We start from the raw sequence: 21,157 nt of genomic DNA, 5'->3' as shown, positions 1-21,157 counted from the left end.
CCCAGATATTCACAGTTTATTGTGTTATGGACTAGGCCAGACCATTCAAAACATTCTTAAGCAGGCAGCCCAGACCATAACTTTGCAATTTTTTTCGGTAAGTGTACAGTGAAACTTACCCAGAGTAAGTTAGCGAGGTTGACTACCAGGTTTAAAACAGACAAAAAAATTTATTTACAAAATTACACAATGAAAGACGAAGAACAGAATAAAGAACCCCTACAGAACTCAGTCAGTGGCACCCGGGTTCAATTCCCGCCTCAGGCGACTGACTGTGTGGAGTTTGCACGTTCTCCCCGGGTTTCCCCCGGGTGCTCCGATTTCCTCCCACAGTCCAAAGATGTGCAGTTCAGGTGAATTGGCCAGGCTAAATTGCCCATAGTGTTAGGTATAGGGGTAAATGTAGGGGTATGGGTGGGTTGCGCTTCGGCGGGTCGGTGTGGACTTGTTGGGTCGAAGGGCCTGTTTCCACACTGTAATGTTATCTAATCTATCCAAACTAGACTTAAGTATGCTGTTCTGAATATACACAACAGTCCCAATAAGTAAACCACCTTTAAAACACATTCCTGAAGAAGGGCTTATGCCCGAAACGTCGATTCTCCTGTTCCCTGGATGCTGCCTGACCTCCTGCGCTGTTCCAGCAACACATTTTCAGCTTTAAAACACAGTACACAGGTGGTCAGATGCTTACAGGTTGAAGTTAGTAGAGCAGAAGAAAGAGTTTCCACACAGCTCACTGTTGAACTCCCAACCAGTTCTGAGAGAGCTGACCACTCCCCTTTCATTCTATAGGTCACTTCTAAAACATGACCACTTTGGCCTGAAGTCTCATCTGTTTACATATAAACAAAAGGCCTCTCAAAATCCTTTCCATCTCTGTACCAAACCAGCCTGATTGGAGCCCGGCCTGGTTTATTACCCCACTGAAAAAAATCAAGGACATAGTCTCCTTGAGCCAAGGAACAGCTTTTAGAAAAAAAAGGACTAGATTTGTGGCAGTTGTGATGATTTAGATGTAATGTACTATCTTAGGTTTGTAGTTGACCCAAAGGTGGGTGAGAGGATGAACTGTGATGAGGGGGGAGTCTTATAGCAATCTATAAAGGTTTAATAGGACTGGACAGGGTAAACACAGGATGTTCCTGCTGACTGTGAGTCACATAATGATATGGGGAGTGCCATTTAGCATTGAGATGAGAACTTTGTTCACCCAGAGAGTGGGGAGTCTGTCAAATTCTCTGCCACTGAAAGTGATTGAGGCTAAAACATTGAATGTTTTCAAGAAGGAGATAGCTAACGTTCTTAGAACTAAAGGGGTCATAGGCTATGAATGAAAGTTGGAACAGGGGACTGAGTTGGATGAGCAGTCATGATCATGTTGAATGGTGGAGCAGGCTTGAAAGGCTGAATGGCTTATTCCTGCTCCCTCTTTCCATGTCTATGCTTCTATATTCACAAGATGGTCCCCAATGTTCAGTTCCATTGACTTCAATGGACAGAATATCCAATGTTCAGTTCCACTGACTTCAATGGACAGAATATCAGGGCAGTAACATAGCATGTGATTAATGCTTTTATCGGTTTGACCCCAGTGGCTGCTTCAGTTCCCCAGTTTCTTTACTAGGTCAGATGCTTTTTAACTAAATACACTGACACCTGAAGTAAATGTCCTTGTATTGTGTGTGAACAGAATGTGGGGCCTTTTGTGGTGAATGGTAGTGTCCCTACTCTTGGGTCAGCAAGGCCTGGGTTCATGTCCTACCTTCTCGAGAGATGTGTCACAATATCTCTGAGCAGATTGATTAAGAAAATATCCTAGGCAGAGGCGGTTAAAATAATGTGAATCACCTGCGGATAACCAGTGATTTGTATTGTGTTGGATATCAGTGGTTTGACAGCATTCTGGAACTGTGATGCCATTTGCTTTTTTAGGAAGCAAGAGGAGAAAAGTAAATGGTATTTGGTAACTCTGAGTGTTCTGTATGCACTAGAATGAGAGACACTGATCCTTTAAGGCACCATCTATTTCACGCTGTTTCCTTCAGGTTATAGTCTGGGGGTTGCAGGGGGAAGCAATGGCCTAGTGGTATTATTGCTAGAGTGTTAATCCAGTGAAACAGATAATGTTCTGGGGATCCAGATTCGAATCCCACCGTGACAGATGGTGGAACTTGAATTCAGTAAAAAATTTGGAACTAAGAGTCTAATGATGACCATGAATGTATTGTTGATTGTTGTACAAACCCATCTGGTTCACTAATGTCCTTTAGGGAAGGAAACTGCCATCCTTACCTGGTCTGGCCTACATGTGACTCTCAACTACCCTCTGGGAAATTAGGGACTGCCAACAAATGATGGCCTAGACAGTGACGCCTTCATCCTGCAAATGAATAAATGTGAGCTGTGTGACATTTGGTCTCTCTCTCTCTCTCTCCAGGTGCTGATGCTGTCGTTTGCTTTGGTTATTTTCCCCAGCTTCAGTTCATTCAGCTTCAATAAGGGTGGAAAGGAAGACGACTTCACTCCGGTACGAGGTTAGTATGGGTCCCCAGATTAACATAACACTGGGCAATCAGAACACTCCAACAGCAGGCTTGCTGATGAGCAACAGACACAACTCTCAATCTGATTTATACTCTTGGTGTTAGCCTGATTACTTGACTCTCTTCTTTTTTTAAAATTTGAGAAGGTCAGTAAAAATCTCCTGCTATTGTGTATTCACTGCCAAACGTTGACACCTGCAGTACGACAAATCTGAAATTATAGATGGGAATGGGTTTTTGAGAGAGGGAATTAGGATTGCAAGGTGTAAAAGGTGACTCATGTTGGTGAGGGATCCTCCCTTGTCTGTTTCCCGGGACGCACACTGAGAGAAACATCAACTGCGCCTGGAGGACCATCAACCCGGTGAAAGACCCTCTTTGATCTGTCCGAGACTTCTTGATCTTCCAGAGCAAAAGGGTTGACCCTGACTGAATGTTGCAGCCAGGACTATGTGCTGAGGGATGCACTGAAGCTTGGGGCAGTGGCACAGTGGGGAAAGACCCCTGTCGAAGGTCTCTGCTGAAGTTAAATGGGGGTCCATTTAGTTATTGGACCCTTCTGGTACCTCAAATGTATGTAAACAAATTCTGGTACAGGTAAGAAATGCTTGGGGTTGTTTGCTGGATAGAGTCAAACTCCAATGTTTGTTTCTTCATACGCTATTGTACATAACTGAAATGCTTTAGTGACGATGTGTATAAAGATATGTTTATGAATAAAATATATTTTTGAATTAAAAAAACCTTTCCCATGTCCTACAGAGTGGCTGAAATAGTGAGACCACTTTTAACCCAGTATTCTCATTAAGAAGCAGAGGTTACTCAATCGTGATATTAGGCAGGATGTAAAGTCAGCATTTCAGCCCATTCCCTGGTCAGACCACAGGGTATCTCTGAGTATTAGCAAAAAAAAAGAACTGAAATTTATAAAATATACTTCTTGATCATGTTACGTTGCAACCAAACAAGTCCTTTTTGAGTGTGGATTTGACATAATGTGGGAATTGTCAGAGGCAATATGAACACAGCACGATCCCATAATCAGCGACATGATAATGACCGTTTACTTTAGGGATGCTGGTTGAGAGATAGAAGACCTCTCCCTTCTTTCAAATAACCATAAGATCTTTTAAGGCTGCCTGAGAAAGTAAATTACTTACTTTATTTTTCCATCAGATAACACCTCCAGCGGAACAACACTCCCTTAGTATTGAGTCTCTAGAAGTGCAGCACTCCCTCAATACTGATCCTTCAACAGAATTCCCTTAAGTGCTGGCTTTCCAACAATTCAGCCTCTCTGACAGCATAGAACTGCCTTAGTACAGACTCTGCAGCAGTGCATCGCTCCCTTACTAATGATCTTCCAACTGTTTAGTGCTTCTTACATAGAACAGTCTCTCTTCCTCAGCTACACTAGCACCATCACCACCTTTTCTTACATTACATTGATCACTGTATCGGCGCTTCCTTGTCCTCCCAGAAGGAGCTCAAAGAGTTTATCCACACCTTCCACCCTGACCTCAAATTCATCTGGACCATCTCTAACACCTCCCTAACCTTCCTGGACCTCTCCGTCTCCATCTCCGGCAACCATTTCAGCACCAACATCTATTACAAACCCACTGGTTCACACAGCTACCTCGATCACTCCTCCTCTCACCCCACCTCCTGCAAAAATGCAATCCCTTACTCTCAATGCCTCCGCCTCCGCCGTATCTGCTCCCAGGAGGAGCAATTCCACTCCAGGACATCCCAGATGTCCTCCTACTTCAAGGACTGGAATTCCCCTCCCCGAACAACGATGCCCTTAACCACATCTCCTCCATTTCCCGCACCTCTGTCCTCAAAACAAACTCCCCTAACCACATCAAGGGTAGAGTCCCCCAGTCCTCACATTCCACTTCACTAATCCTTAAGCCCAACACATTATCATCCCACACTTCCACCACCTGCAGTCTAACTCCCACCATCAAAATATATTTCCCTCTCCACCCCTGTCTGCATTTCACAGGGACCGTTCCCTCTGCGACTCCCTCGTTCAGTCTACGCTCCCATCATCATACCTGGAACCTTGCCCGGCAGCCACAGGAGGTGCGAAACCTGTCCACCATCAAAATATATTTCCCTCTCCACCCCTGTCTGCATTTCACAGGGACCGTTCCCTCTGCGACTCCCTCGTTCGGTCTACGCTCCCATCGTCATACCTGGAACCTTGCCCGGCAGCCACAGGAGGTGCGAAACCTGCCCCCACATGTCCCCCCATCACCTCCATCCAAAGCCCCAGAGAGTCATTCCAAGTCTGGCAAAGATTCACCTGCATTTCCTCCAACCTGATTTATTGCATCCATTGCTCCTGATATGGTCTCCTCTGCATCAGAGAGACCAAATGCAAACTCGAGGAGTAGTTCAGGGAACATCTATGGTCCGGAAGCTCCAACCAATCCCACCTTCTGGTTGCTATCCATTTCAACTTCCCCTCCCACTCCCCCGATGACATGTCCATCCTCCTCCACCGTCAACACAAGGTCACACGCAAACTGGAGGAAGAATACCTCATCTTCCACCTCATTACAACCATATGGCCTTAACATAGAATTTACCAGCTTCCAAATCTCCCCATCCCCCACCTCATTCCAGGCCCAGCCCTCCCTCTCCACTCCACCCCCTTAACCTGACCCTATCTGTCCATCCTCCTTCCCACCTATCTGCTCCACTCTTCCCACTGACTACTCACAGCCACCTCCTACCTGCGTCCACCTATCGCCATCCCACGCACCATTCCCCCATAGTAAAAAATGAGAAAATATATCAGTTGCTGGGAATCTGGGAAGATAAATCTTTGAACAAATGCTGGAAACACCTCCGAATCAGGCAAGATTTGTTAAGAAAATAAAATGTTAACATTGTGTGAGCAGCCTTGAAGAGAATGCGATCTGATCAGCTACTGTGTCCATAAAAGTTATTCTCCTTTATTGTAACAATGACTATGAGTTATATAGCAGCCTTAATGCAGTAAAACTTCCAAAGGTACTTCATAGAACGATGTTTGAACAAAATTAAACACCAAATTGGCTAAAGTAATTTTCAAAAAATTGCATTAATTCGTGGGGTATGGGCATCGTTGACTGGGCCCAGCATTTATTGCCCGTCCCTAGTTGCCCTTGAGAAAGTGATGATGAGCTGCCTTCTTGAATCGCTGCAGTCCATTTGCTTCACTCACAATGCCATTAGAGAGGGAATTCCAGGATTTTGACTCAACAACAGTGAAGGAATAACGATCAATTTCCAAGTCAGGATGGTGAGCGATTTGATGGGGAATGTGCAGGTAGTGGTGTTCCAATGTATCTCCTGCCTTTGTCTTACTAGACGGAAGTGGTCGCAGGTTTGAAAGGTGCTGTCTGAATATCTTTGGTGTATTTCTGCAGTGTATCTTGTAGACAGTATACACTGCTGCTCCTTAATGTCAGTGATGGAGGGAGTGGATGTTTGTGGATGTGCTGCCAATTAAGCAATTATAACATTGGATCAAACTTTCATTTGAGAAGTAGGTTTTAAGGATGCAGCAGTCTGTCCAACACTGTGAGGTAATGTCTGTGTCCTTGCATCTACTGGGCTTCAGGCAGAAAACCAGGCAAAGTGATTTTATTTTAATGGTACCATCCCTTCCTGAAGAAGGTGTTTGGTATGCTTGCCTTTGTTGGTCAGTGCATTGAGTCTAGGATTTGGCAGGTCATGTTGCAGCTATACTGGACATTGGTTAGGCCATTTTTGGAATATTGCATTCAGTTTTCGTCTCCCTGTTGTAGGAAAGATATTGTTAAACTTGAAAGGGTTCAGAATAATTTACAAAGATGCTGTCAGGGCTGGAGGGTTTGAGCTATAGGGAGAGGCTGAACAGCCTGGGGCTGTATTCCCTGGAGCGTCAGAGGCCAAGGGGTGACCTTATAGAGGTTTATAAAATCATGAGGTGCATGGATAGAATGAATAGCCAATATCTTTTCCTCAGGATCTGGGAGTCCAAAACTGGACGGCAAAGATTTGAGGTGAGAGGGGCAAGATTTAAAAGGGGCTTAAGGGGCAAATTTTTCCCATAGAGGGTGGTGCGTGTATGGAATGAGCCAGGGGAAGTGGTGGAGACTGGTGTAATTACATTAAAAGGCATGTGGATGGGGATATGATTAGGAAAGGTTTAGAGGGATATAGGCCAAGTGCTGACAAAAGGGGGTAGATTAATATGGAACATCTGTTGGGGTGGACAAGTTGGACTGAAGGGTCTATTTCCGTGCTGTACATCTCTATGATGCAGTATATTCAGACTGTATCAGTCACTACTGATCCTCAACAAATTGGCAGGTTCTTAACTGGAATTAAACATAATGGCATCTCTATATGAAGAGTTGAATGAACCTTTATATTACCTTTGTAGTATTTTCCAGGTCTTTGCATGATCTGGAGTCGTCTCGGGTGTTTCAGGTGTTGAGCAGTCCCCATAGCCACGCAGCAGGAGAGAAGTATTCAGAATGGAATGATCAGCTTCATGTAGAGAGCAGAGGTACAGCCAACAAACAAGACCAGACTGTGAACGGCAAAGAACTCACTCAAGATACTGAAAGCCACGCGCCTAATGGGTCCAACTCTTCGCTGAGGATTGGTGACATTGCCAAAGGGGTCACCATCCTTAAAGATCTCAATCCTGAGGACCACATTGAAGACCCTGTTCGAGGACACTCACCATGGACTGAACTGACCCCTGACCATAGAGATGAAATGTAGGGGATTTGGAAATCTGGGACTTATCTTTTAAAGGGGAAAGGAATCATGACTGATCAAACATGGAAGATCAGAATCAGATTTACACCATTCCATCAAAATACATTGTATCAGTTCTCCCTTATACATCAGAGCCAGCGCCTCGGTCTCAAATTAGCTGTATTGCACAGTCCAGATATTGCTCTGATCTGCCCTATCTTGGCTAACCGGGTACAACTCTAATTTTTTTTTAACAGGAAGCATCAGTCTTAATGACATTATTCTGAACAATCATTACGTTAATATTCAGTATACTGATTGATATTTTTCAAAACTAATCACTGTTGACAACAGTTAGTAAGAATGAAAGGAGTAAGTGTGTAGAAACTATACTGTTTTGCTTCTTGTTATAATGCTAGACACCCTTTTGCCCTTATTTGAGCCTGGGTCAGAAGTGTGCTCTGAGGTCACTGGATCTCTGTGGTGATATCGTATTGTGAGTTGGCCCTCTTTCTGGTTTGCACGTCTGAACTTCACATTTTCTGAGGTGATCCATCTCACACGGTTTCAATTGTTCTTATGGTGCCTGTTGTTTGTACTTCTCCAGTGAAGATGGTGATAGATGGGCAGGCTTTGATAGGTAAAGAATGAACCCCTGGCTATCTTACCAAAGTTTCTCGTGAGCACCAACATGGAGATCGGCTGGCTACGAGGTCAGATGCTTTGACAGGGAGACTGCAGGATTCTCCATAATGAGCTGAATGAAATTTTGTCCCCTGTACTTTTCTTGTGACCCGACTGAGTGAGAAAGAAATCAATCTGGCTCTCTAAATCTCTGCATGTGCAGTGTTTTTGTCCCTCACTAAATCCCCAATTGCAGACTCCATTCTCTCTCACCAGAGCCCATTCACCAGACCCTCCTCTCCCATCATCCACCCTGTACTGCCATCTCCTGCCTCAGTAACAATCCCTCACCATACCTATCACCCATCCCCATCTCCCCCTACCCTCACCTTTCACCCCCTCAATGCCCAGGCCTCCTCATCTTCTGCTCCTTCACCCTTTATCATTCCCCATACGTGATACTACTTTCTGATGTGCTAGTTGTTGCTTTATACTCTTATTCCTTCCCAAAAAAATTTATAACATTCAATTGATGTTCACTGAAGTGATTTTTTTGTAAAGATTTCACTGCCACAATCAGAATAAGTGCAAATCATTAAAATTCCAAAATTTTAAAAGTGTTGAATATGTTTGTGTGTTTTTTTTCACACTTTGAAACTACCATGAGCCACCGTCTCCTCACTATATACTGGAAGATAATTGTTAATCTGCAAATTTTCATCTCAAGCTCAAAAATGGTCAATGGTGGGAAAAGCACGTGGCTTAATTGCTCAGTTTCAACTGTGGACCATTTTAATCGAGGTTTAAAAATCATGAAGGGCATGGATAGGGTGAATGGCCAGTCTTTCCCCAAGTATAGGAGAGTCCAAAACCAGAGGGCATAGATTTAAGGTGAGAGGGAAAAGATTTAAAAGGGACCGAAGAGGCTAGAATTTTTAGCAGAGGATGGGTGCATGTATGGAATGAGCTCCCAGAGGAAGTGGTGGAGTTGGGTACAGTTACAACATTTAAAAGGCATCCGGATAGGTATATGATTGGGAAGGGTTTAGAGGGATAAGGGCCAAATGCTGGCAAGTGGGACTAGATTAATGTAGGATATCTGATCGGCATGGATGATTTGGACCGAAGGCTCTGTCTTGGTGCTATACATCTCGATGGATCTATGACTCTAACTGCTGTGACTGTTCATGATAACAGAAATGTTGGGACTCACAAAGTAAGCCATGTCATAGGACCATGTTAACAAAACAAAATGCCAAGATTTTTCCCATTAGTATGGAAAGGAGCAATGAGACCCTTGCAATGTTTGGAAATTTTCAGTGTATTGAATCACGTTATAATAGATTTCCACTGTAGTAGGACACCATTCAAATATACAAAGCATTAGCTCACTAAGACTGTTAATGGAGTTCACTAATACTTGAAACATGGAATACAAAAGCCATGGAAAGGACAATGTTTCCTGAATATTATTGATGCCTAATATAAAACATATGAGAGACTGGGCCATTAAAGTGTGATGCATCAGAATTTTTCACTAGCCCTGCTCTCACATCGAGAGATGTGATCTCTTGAAGAGCCAATGTTGGTCAGTTTGGGGAAACAAGTAAACTATATATAAGCTTTAACAAATGAAGTTATAAGGTGAGACTGGAAAAACTCGGGTTGGTTTCTCTGGAATGGGGGAGGCTGAGGGGAGACTTGATAGAAGTCTATAAAATTATGAGCTGCATAGATAGGGTTGGCGATCAGAATCTTTTTCCCAGAGTTGAAATGTCAAACCAGGGAATATATACTTAAGGTGGGTGGGGGAGAGTTCAAAAAAGATGTGAGGGGCAAGTTTTTTTACACAGAGAGTGTTCGGAGTCTGGAACGTGCTGCTGGGGTAGTGATGGAGGCAAATACAATAGGGGAATTTAAGGGCCTTTTAGATGAACACATGAATATGCAGGAATGGAGGCATATGCACCAAGGACAGGCATTAATTTGGCGTCATGCTCGGCAGAACATCATGGGCCGAAGGGCCAACTCAATGTTGTTCAGTTCTATGTTCTAAATGATTCCACTCCTGAATCTTTCGATGACTGAAACTAATTCATTCTTAATCCTGACAATTTGATGCAGTAGCCACCTTTTATGAAAGGCAAGCTCCCACTTAGCAAGAAATAGATTTCGCTCTTTCATAACGGAACTTGGTGGGCTATCATTGATTACACGAGAAGGAGGGCTTGACCAGTTTGTTATTGTCTGGTCATTTTGACCTCCCCAGACGGTCAATGCTGCAAGCAGTGTATACACCATATCCCAAACTCAGAACCTAGGAGAATGTGAGGACTGCAGATGCTGGAGAGTCAGAGTCAAAAGTGTGGCACTGGAAAAGCACAGCAGGTCAGGCAGCATCCAAGGAGCAGGCATATGCCCTTCATCAGGAACATGGAGGGGGAAGGGGGCTGAGAGATAAATAGGATGGGAGTGGTGGGGCCGGGGGGAAGGTAGCTGCGAAGGTAGATGCTGATGGGGGCTGATGGTGATAGGTCGGTGGGGAGGGTGGAGTGGATAGGTGGCAAGGAAGATGGACAGGTAGGACAGTTCAGGAGGGCAGTGCCCAGTTGGAGGGTTGGATCTAGGATGAGGTGTGGGAGGGCCGATTTGAAAACTGGTGAAGTTAATATTGATGCCATGTGGTTGCAGGGTCACAAGGTGGAAGAAGAGGCATTCTTCCTCCATTCATTGGGTTGCTTGGATTTGACGGTGGAGGGAGCCCAGGACTTGCATGTCCTTACTGGAGTGGGAGGAGGAGTTGAAGTGGTTGGCCACAGGATGGTGGGGTTGTTTGGTGGATGTGTCCCAGAGATGTTCCCTGAAATGTTCCACGAGTTGGCATCCTAATGTAGAAGAAACCACATCGAGAGCAATGGGCACAATAGATGAGGTGGGTGGAGGTGCAAGAAAAGCTCTGCTGGATGTGAGAAGATCCTTTGGGGCCTTAGATGGAGGTGAGGGAGGAGGTGTGGCTACAGGTTTTGCACCTCTTGCGGTGGGGCAAGGGATCATGCGGGGGTTGGTGGGAGGCATGGACCTAACAAGGGAGTCATGGATGGAACAATGATAGGGGTGGGGAGGGAAATATATCTTTGGTGGTGGGGTCTGATTGCAGGTGGTGGAAGTGGCAGAGGATAATGTGCTGTATCTGGAGATTAGTGGACTGGAAGGTGAGGACCGGGGGTGGGAGTGGGGTGGGGTGGGGGGGGATGGGGTTCTATGCTTGTTGCGTTTAGAGCGGTGTGGTTCAAGGGTGGAAGTGTGGGAAGTGGAGGAGATGCACCAAACTACCAATGCGCTCCCACCCCCCCTGACCTTGTCCACTGGTTTGATGGTGAGGTTGGGATCGGAGGGGAGGGAGTGGAGGACTGCACATTGTGAGGGTGAGAGGTTGGCGTGGATGAGAGGGGTGGACCAGTCAATGTCATGGTGGCAGTTGGAGATAAAGAGGTTGGGGGTGGGTACCAGACCAGCAAAGGGTGTCCAAGAGGATGGAGTATGTTGAAGGCAGGAGAAGGGGTCCTCAGAAGTCTTATCACAATTACTTCCCACCAGCATCCACCTATCATCTTCCCAGCTACTTCCCCCAGCCCCGCTCCCACCCTCCTATTTATCTCTCAGCCCCCATCACCCTCCACATTCCTGATGAAGGGCTTATGCCCAAAACATTGACTCTCCTGCTCCTCGGATGCTGCCTGACCCGCTGTGTTTTTCCAGAGCCACACTTTTCAAATCTAACTCAGCACGATAGGCTGTTGTGCCTGATCCTACCTTCCCAGCTGTTAATTTCTTAATGCAATGTGATCCCTAACTTTTAAGTACACGAGAGATCAAATTACTTCAATTGCATTTATCCCAGCTTCCACTGTTAAACTTTAATGATGAAAACTAAAACACATGAAACATGAAATAGATATTTGCAGTATGTATTATCCAAACGCAAAGTGAGGTTGAAGAATCACAGCTTAGCAGGATGTTTTCAAAAATAACATTTCTCATAACCACAGCACAACACTTACCAGAGGCTGCTGATGAGACACAACCTGTTTCATTCAGTAGCTAGACTTTGAGAAGTCTTTCAGCCTGGCAAAGCCTATTTTTACCAACTCGATGTACACCTTTACACCTCAAAACCTTCTGCCGAGACTCAAGTGAACCATTCACAAACAGCTATCACAGTGAGCAACAGCTTCAGAAAAAAGACGAGCTTCACATTCTCAGGACAACTGCAGGATGACAATAAATGCTAAAGTGATGCTCACATTCCAAGAACAAATATTTTTTTAAAAAACACTTGGAAACAGTAACAAGATGCCAGATTATTATCATTACATCTTGTAATTAGCTGCTAATTTCAAAAATAATTAATAGAACGGTGACAGACTGCACCAAATGCCTCTCAAATTCTCTAACACTTCATATTTGTACACAAACCTAGACAAGGCAGCCCACTTAACTGGCATTACATCCATAAGCATTCATCACCAATGCTCAGTAGTATCAGTGTACTATTTACAAGATGCACTGTAGAAATTCATTAAAGGTCCTCAGACAGCACCTTCCAAACCCACAAGCACTTCCATTTAGAAGGGCAAGGGCAGCAGTTATATGGGACCACACCACCTTCAAGTTCTCCTCCAACCCACTCACCATCCTGACTTGGAAATATATCGCTTTTCCTTCACTGTCGCCGGGTCAAATCCTGGAATTCTCTCCCTAAGGGCATTGTGGGTCAACCCACAGCAGGACGACTGCTGCGGTTCAAGAAGGTAGCTCACCCTCAATTTCTCAAGACCATCATCAATGGCAGAATTATTGAACCACAGTCTGCAACCTCATGGCTTGGGAGCATTGCAACCAAAACCAGAGGATCAACTCTGGTTCAATGTAGAGTGAAGGAGCGGCACTGTGCATTCCTAAAAAGGTGTCAAAATGGTGGAGCTGTCAATCAGGACTATTTGTGCACCAAACAGCATAAGTAGCAAATCATAGAGAGAGCGAATCCATCCCAAATCTCACCAGATCTAAGCTCTGTTGTCCTGTCACATTCAGTTGTGAATAGTGGTGGACAATTCAACAACTCACTGGAGAAGGAGGCTCCACAAATATCCCCATTCTCAATGATGGAAGAGCCCAGAAGGTCAATACAAACAATAAGACTGAAGCATCCAGAACAGTCCTCACCAAAAGTGCTGAATGACTGATCCATCTTAGCCTTCAGATGATTCCAGACCTGGCCTTGAGATTAGATTAGATTCTCTACGGTATGAAAACAGGCTATTTAGCCCAAAACGTCCACACCAACCCTCCAGAGAGTAACCCACCCAGACCTATTCCCTTACACTACTCTATATTTACCCCGACTAATGAACGTAGCACAATGGGCAATTTAGCATGACCATTCACCTGACCTGCATATCTTTGGATTGTGGGAGTAAACAGGAGCACACCCACGCAGACACGGGGAGAATGCGCAAACTCCACACAGACAGTCACCCAAGGTGGGAAATGAGCCACTGAGCCATCGTATCACCCTGTGAGACTGGTGTGGTCTGGAGTCAAGGTCTGGTGCAGATTTGGGGGTTAGATCCTGGTGTGGACTGGGTTGGAAGTGTGAGAAACAGAACTCACACACAAATCAATCAGCCTGAGACAAAGCCTTGGAAACAAGAACAATTTGTTACAGCCTTGCCAGGACCGGATGCTTCTGCAATCAAGCAGAAATGCGCGCGAAAACAGAGCATGTTAGCTTTCTTATTCAGTTTACAAGTTGCGGAATCACGCCTCCCTTTTCCCATCCTATCATAAGCCGATTACCTCACCTGTTAATTATTTTCTTATCTGGCCATCCTGCTGTCCTTGTCTGCATTCTTTGTTCCTTGTTTGTTACAGCTTGTTCTTTTATCCAGTTTCTCTTATCATACTATTAGCTTTATTGTGAAATGTCCTTGCTGCTTATTTTTGTGGTCAACTACAACACTTTAAAGTTATTTCCTAGCTTAAAACTATTTTCTTTAAGAGACCCTCTATATTCATTAAAGTATTCGCCTTAAGTATGCTACATGCTACATGCTACAAGAATTCCGCGACCGTTTGTATAATGTTCCCCTTCCCTTCCCCCCACTGCACCCCCTCCCCCACCTGCAAAAACAACATTTCTAATCTCCCACAGAAGGACAGTTATTCTGAACTTTGTATTTCCTTATTTTTCTAATTTATTCCTAAAATGTGCAATGCTAGACTTCTTTTTCTTTATTTTTCTATTTTCCCCCTAAGAAATTGTACTTAACAATCTGTACTTTTTTTACCTAAGATGGCGCAGTATGTGGCGAACTGTAAGCTTTTCATTGGACTCATTTGAGTGCAAGTGACAATAAAGCCAATTCTAATTCTAATTATTTAACAATCTGTACCTTTTTACCTAAGATGGCGCAGTATGTGGCGACCTGTAAGCTTTTCGTTGGACTCATTTGAGTGCAAGTGACAATAAAGCCAATTCTAATTCTAATTCTAATCTCAGCCAACATCATGTACCCATCCTCGACACACAACTGCCAACAGGTCAAAATGAAGGCTTTATAAGAGTATCTCAGTGACATTGTAAAGAATTTGTTTAAATTCAACTATGCGACCTTAGTTGCTTAACAAGGATGACCTTTTCAAAATATCAACCTACAAAATGCCAAATCTGCAAATCCTAAATCAATAATTGCTTGTGTCTGAGCATTTCAGAGATTAGCAGCAGTTGAGCTGTCTGAGGAGTAAATTAAAAGATTTAATTCCACTGATCCCCGAATTTATGCACTGAGTAATGTCTGTTACATAATGTTCTATGATAATTGTTAAAATTTATTCATTGTATCATAATTAATCTGAAGTATGTATCATAATTTATAATCTTTGGAGACAAGCTGTGAAGATTGCATTGGAGAATGGGGCGGCGCCAGTAGCATTCTTGCTGTTTGCAGTTTGCAAGTCCTGGACTGTAGAGGATTGAGCACGCAGTCCAGGTTGATGCTGCACTGTAAGATATGTTGGTGAAAAGTGGAGTCTTTTTGAAGAAGATTTTTCTATGGGATGTGCACATTTGTTGCTCATTCCTACTTGTCCATGAATTGACTGGCTGTTCCAGCCATTTAAGAGGGTGATTAAAGCCTGCTTCCCCATTCAATGTGATCATGGCTGATCATCCGACTCACTAGCTTGTTCCCACTTCTCCTCATACCATTGATCATTTTAGCCCTATATCTAGTTCCTAATTCGATGTTTTGGCCTCAACGTCTTTCTTGTGGCAGGGAATTCTACAGGCTCACTATTCACTGCAAGAAGACATTTCTCCTCAACTCACTCCTGAATGGTCTATCTCTTATCCTCAGGCTGTGACCCCTGGTTCTGGATTGCCTAATAATTGGGAACATCCTTCCTGTATTTACCCTGTTTATCTCAGATAGAATTTTATAGCTTTCTATGAGATTTTCCTTCTCGTTCTTCTAAACTCTAGTGAATATAATCCTAACTGATCCAATCTCTCTTCGTGCATCTATCCTGTCATCCCAGGAATCAGTCTGGTAAGCCTTTGTTCCACTCCTTCCATAGCCAGAACATCCTTCTTCAGACAAGGAGACCAGAACTGCACGCAATACTCCAGGTGTGGTCTCACCAAGGCCCTGTACAATTGCAGCAAGACATCCCTGCTTCTGTACTCGAGTCCTCTTACTGTGAAGGCCTACATTTGCCTTCTTCATCTGCACTTGCATGTTTACTTTCAGCAACTGGTGTCCAAGGACTCCCAGACCTAATTTCTCCTCCCCCTTTCCCAGGCTCGCAACGTTCAGATAATAAGCTGTCTTCCTGTTTTTGCTCCTAAAGTCAGTAACCTCACCTTTATCCACATTATACTGCATCTGCAATATATTTGTCCAATCGATCAATTTGTCCAAGTCTCAGCATCCTCTTCATAGTACACCAGAGAAAACAGATTCTCCCCACCTGATTTATCAGACTGATGATATTTGAACACTTCTATTAAGTTCACTCTTAAAGCTATCTGCTGTGAAGAGAAAACTTCCAGTTTCATACACTCTCCACCTCACTGAACTCCCTAATCCTTGGTATAAAACATAAGCAGAGGAGTGTAAGAGGATTGTAAGTCTCCTCAACCATTTCATGATCTTATGACTGATTTACTGTTACACCACTTTCTCACTTTATCCTCTCATTCCTTGATTCCCTTAATTATCCCGAAAATGATTGAGTCTGGTATATCCTCAACATCTGAGTATTCGCAGATCTCTGGAGTAGTGACTCCCAAAGATTAACAATCCTCAGAGTGACAATATTTCCGAAATGGTTAACTATCTCATCCTGAGACACTAGGGGGAACTGATTGTGCAGAGGTTTTGTTTTGCACCTGGGCCAGTTGTGCTTTTCCAGCACCACACTCTTGACAGTGATCCAGTGGTCAGGGCTAGCGCTCTGGACAACATAGATGTAAACCTCAACACAGCACCTAGTGAAATTTAAATGGTATTAGTCAAAGTAAAATGTGGAACAACAATAATTTTATGGTTTCCATCTAATGGTTGCTGAGGGAATGGTCTTTTCGGGATGCTGATAGGGGTGGAGAGGGAAATATATCTCTGGTGGTGGGGTCCGTTTGGAGGTGGAAGAAGTGGCAGAGGATGATGCGTTGTGTGAGGAGGTTGGTGTGTTGGAAGGTGAGGACTGGGGGGTTCTGTCCTTGTTGCATTGGAGGGATAGGGTTCAAGGGCGGTGGTGTGTGAAGTGGAGGAGATGCACCTGGAGGGCATCAGCAACCACATGGGGAGAGAAATTGCGATTGTGGAAGATGGAAGCCATCTGGGACTTTCTGAGGTGGAATTGATCATCCTGGGAACAGATGCGGCAGAGGCGGAGGAATTGGGAATAAGGGATGGAGTTTTTACACAAGGTAGGGTGGGAGGAGGTGTAGTCTGGGTAGCTGTGGGAATCGGTGGACTTGTAGTGTATGTCTGTGGTTTGTTGGTTGCCAGAGACGGTGGTCCAGGAAGCTGAGGGAGGTTTCCGAGGTGGTCCAGGTGAATTTGAGGTCGGGGTGGAAGGTGTTGGTAAAGACTACTTCTGCAGGATCCACCAGTGCCGCTAGATTCACCAGCACAGATGCCAAACCTACCTTGCACGTCACTTCCGCCGCTAGTGACATCACCAGTCGAGTACCTAACCGAAACATTGCCCTCGCTGCTTGTGATGCCACTTCTGCCCCCGTTAACACAGCCATAAGCACCACTTCCGTCCCCTTTGTAAGGGTCACTTCCGTTGGTGACGTCACTACTGACCCTATAAATACGCCCAATCATGCTCCAGCCCCACTCCAGGTTCTAGCTCCCAACCCTGCCATGTCTTCACCATTCTCCCAGACCTCTCCCTCACTGAGGACGAACGTTTAGTCCTCAGTAAAGGCCTCAACTTTATCCCTCCACGGTCCCAGATTAATGAGTTCGACACACGCTGCAATCTTGAAAGTTTCTTCCACCGCCTCCATCTCCAGGCCCACTTTTTCAACCAAGACACCCACCCACTCATTGAGGACCCCTTCTCCCGCCTCCAACATACCCCATCCACCTGGACACCCCGTGCTGGCCTACTACCCACCCTTGACCTCTTCATTTCAAACTGCTGCAGTGACATTGACCGCCTCAACCTGTCCAACTGCCTCACCCACTCCAACCTCTCCCCCTCGCAACATGCAGTTCTCCACTCCCTCCGCTCCAGCCCCAACCTCACCAACAAACCTGCAGACAAGGGGAGGCGCTGTAGTAGTGTGGCGCACCAACATCTACACTGCTGAAGCCAGGCACCAACTCGCACACCTCCTCCTACTGCCCCCCTGATCATGACCTCACCTCCCATCACCAAACCATCATCTCCCAGACCATCAACAACCTCATCATCTCAGGGGGATCTCCCATCCACAGCCTCCAACCTCATTGTCCGTGAATCCCGCACTGCCCGATTCTGCCTCTTTCCACAGATTCACAAACCTGACTAAACCTCCTCCCATCCTACCTCCTGTAAAAATGCCATCCCTTACTCCCAATTCCTCTGCCTGCACTGCATCTGTTCCCAGAATGACCAATTCCACCTCAGCAAGTCCCAGATGGCCTCCATCTTTCACGATCGCAACTACGTGGTTGACAATGCTCTCCAGCACATCTCCTTCACTTCATGCACCACCGCCCATGAACCCCACCCCTCCAAACGCAACAATGATAGAACCCCCTGGTCTTCACCTTCCACCCCACCAACCTCCACATACAAAGCATCATCCTGTCCCACTTCCGCCACCTCCAAACGGATCCCACCAACAGAGGTATATTTCCCTCCCCACCCCTATCAGCATTCCGAAAAGGCAATTCTCTTGACGCCTCCCTCATCAGTTCCACACATCCCACCAGCACACACCCCACTCCTGACACCTTTCCCTGCCATTGCAGAAAGTGCAAAACCTGCGCCAACACCACTCGCCTCACCTCTGTCCAAGGCCCCAAGGGATCCTTCCACATCCGTCAGAAATTTATCTGTACCTCCACCAATATCATCTACTTCATCCGTTGCACTCGGGTGTGGTCTCCTCTACACCGGGGAGACAGGACGCCTTCTTGTGGATGGTTTCAGAGAACATCTCTGGGACACCCGCACACACCAACCCCACCGGCCCGTGGCTGAACACTTCAATTCTCTCTCCCACTCCATCAAGGACATGCAGGTTCTGGGCGTCCTCCATCACCAAGCCATTACCACCCGACTAGGAGCTGAGAGCACAGCTTCAGGGTGAAAGGATCACCCTTTAGAACTGAAATGAGAAGGAATTTCTTGAGCCAGAGGGTGGTGAACCTGTGGAACTCATTGCCGCAGTAGGCTGTGGAGGAGGAATGCCTCATATTCTGCCTTGGGACCATGCAACCACATGGTATCAATATGGATTTCAACAGCTTGCTCATTTCCCCTCCTTCCACATTATCCCAGCCCCAAACTTCCAACTCAGCAACACCCTCCGGACCTGTCCATCACTCCCCCCTCTGGACCTATCACCTTCTCCGTCACCTTCATCCACCTATCGCTTTCTCACCTACCTTTCCCTAAACCCCATCCCCTCCCATTTATCTCTCAGCCCTGACCCACAAGCCTCATGCCTGATGAAGGGCTTATGCCCGAAACGTCGATTCTCCTGCTCCTCGGATGCTGCCTGACTGTTGCGCTTTTCCAGCACCACACTCTCAACTCCAATCTCCAGCATCTGCAGTCCTCACTTTCTCCTCAGACCACATTTGGAATATTATGAGCAGTTTTGGGCCACGTATCCAAGGAAGGATGTGCTGGTGTTGGAGGGGGTCCAGAGGAAGTTTACAAGAATGATCCCAGGGACGGAGCACTTGTCATATGAAAAGCGGTTGAGGACATTGGGTCTGTGCTTGATGGAGTTTAGAATGGTGAGGAGGATACTGATGGAAAACTTCAGGACACTGAGAGGCCTGGACACAGTGGATATGGAGAAGATGTTTCCATTAATATGAGAGACTAGGAGCTGAGAGCACAGCTTCAGGGTGAAAGGATCACCCTTTAGAACTGAAATGAGAAGGAATTTCTTGAGCCAGAGGGTGGTGAACCTGTGGAACTCATTGCCGCAGTAGGCTGTGGAGGCCCAGTCATCCAGTGTCTTTAAGATAGAGATAGATAAGTTCTTGATTGTAAGGGAATCAAGGGTTATGGGGAGAAGGTGGGAGAATGGCATTAAGAAACATCAGCCATGATGAAATGGTGGAGCAGACTCAGTGGGCTGAATGGTCTATTTCTTATGGAAGGTCAGAGGAAGTGTGGTAAAAACCTTTGTGATAACTCTGGAATAACAGTGTTTGGTTTTCAGTGCACTACCCCATTGAGGTGCAATAAAGTTTGGGGGCTCATCTGGGATTGTTTGTAATTGTAGCATGAGAGTCTGGGTGTGGTATTAGTCAATAACGCTGGTGAAGAGAAATGTCAGATTCTGCATTGGATATACGATATGGCACAGGAAAGGATTTCTGCAGGTAGCAAAGTTGTCCCTGGTAATGTTAAAGGAATTTTAAAAGAGCACGTTGATTGATTGGCAGGTAAACTAGAGGTAACATTGCCTGACAGAGCAAGGAATACAAATAATTGAGGGTATGGCATGGCACTTGGGTTCAGAGTTAAAGAGCATGCACTCCCAGCAGTGAATCATCAGAATCAGGTGATATTCAGCTGGAGCTAAAGCAGGATGAGCATAAGCAGAGAATGAAGAAGCTAAAGATGATAGAAAAAGACAAAGAATGAGTGGAGAAAAATACGGAAAAGGAGACAGAATCAAAAAGTAGGAAGAACACAGAGGGTGATTTGCCTGTGGAATGAACTTCCTGAGGAAATGGTGGATGTGGGTTCAGTTACAACATTTAAAAGTACTTGGATAAGTACATAAATGGGAAAGGTTTGGAGGGATATGGACCAGGAGCAGGTTAGATTAGATTAGATTCCCTATAGTGCGGAACCAGGCCCTTCAGCCCAACAAGTCCACACCGACCCTCTGAAGAGTAACCCACCCAGTCCCATTTCCCTCTGACAAATGCACCTGACACTATGGACAATTTAGCAGGGCCAATTCACCTGGCACGCACATCTTTGGTCTGTGGGAGGAAACCCACATAGACGCGAGGAGGATGTGCAAACTTCACACAGACAGCCACCTGAGGCTGGAATCAAACCCGGGTCCCTGGTGCTGTGAAGCTGCAGTGCTAACCACTGAGCCACTGCAACACCACCCCCACTACCTCTCGCAGTTCAGTTTAGTTTGGGATGATGTTCAGCAGGGAGTGGAGAGTCTGTTTCCATGCTGGATGAGTCTAGAAATGGAAAGTCAGGAACTGGAATTGAGTAAACCCGAATTAAAATAGCAAAGGGAAGGGAAAGTGAGAGATAAGCTGAAAATGATGCTATTAAAACAGGAGACATACGATGTTAATACAAGCTGTGGTGGGGAGAATCTGAGTCATAATTTGAAGTCCAATCAGGAAACGTTTGCACAGGCCTCACCCAAATTTGAGGAAACTGATGTGGAGGCATTCTTTATGCCATTTGAGAAAATGGCTAGACAAATGAATTTGTAAAAGAAGACTGGGCATTGC

At 45.4% G+C, this 21,157-nt stretch overlaps 1 protein-coding gene across 1 annotated transcript in view; it reads left to right on the top strand.

Annotated features, from left to right (window-relative positions):
- The window catches only part of LOC122565173 (cyclic AMP-responsive element-binding protein 3-like protein 3), a 64,588-nt gene extending 56,049 nt beyond the window's left edge, over positions 1-8,539 (top strand). The window contains exons 9-10 of the mRNA XM_043720876.1: positions 2,441-2,537; positions 6,973-8,539. Of these exons, the coding sequence (XP_043576811.1) occupies positions 2,441-2,537; positions 6,973-7,319 (444 nt within the window). The 3' untranslated portion in view covers positions 7,320-8,539. The remainder of the gene's footprint in view (positions 1-2,440; positions 2,538-6,972) is intronic.
- The last annotated feature ends 12,618 nt before the right edge of the window (positions 8,540-21,157 follow it).

The sequence above is a fragment of the Chiloscyllium plagiosum genome, chromosome 31 (assembly GCF_004010195.1).
Source record: "Chiloscyllium plagiosum isolate BGI_BamShark_2017 chromosome 31, ASM401019v2, whole genome shotgun sequence".
NCBI lineage: Eukaryota > Metazoa > Chordata > Chondrichthyes > Orectolobiformes > Hemiscylliidae > Chiloscyllium > Chiloscyllium plagiosum.
The sequence above is the reverse complement of the archived record's forward strand: the minus strand, read 5'-3'. Positions and strand labels throughout refer to the sequence as shown.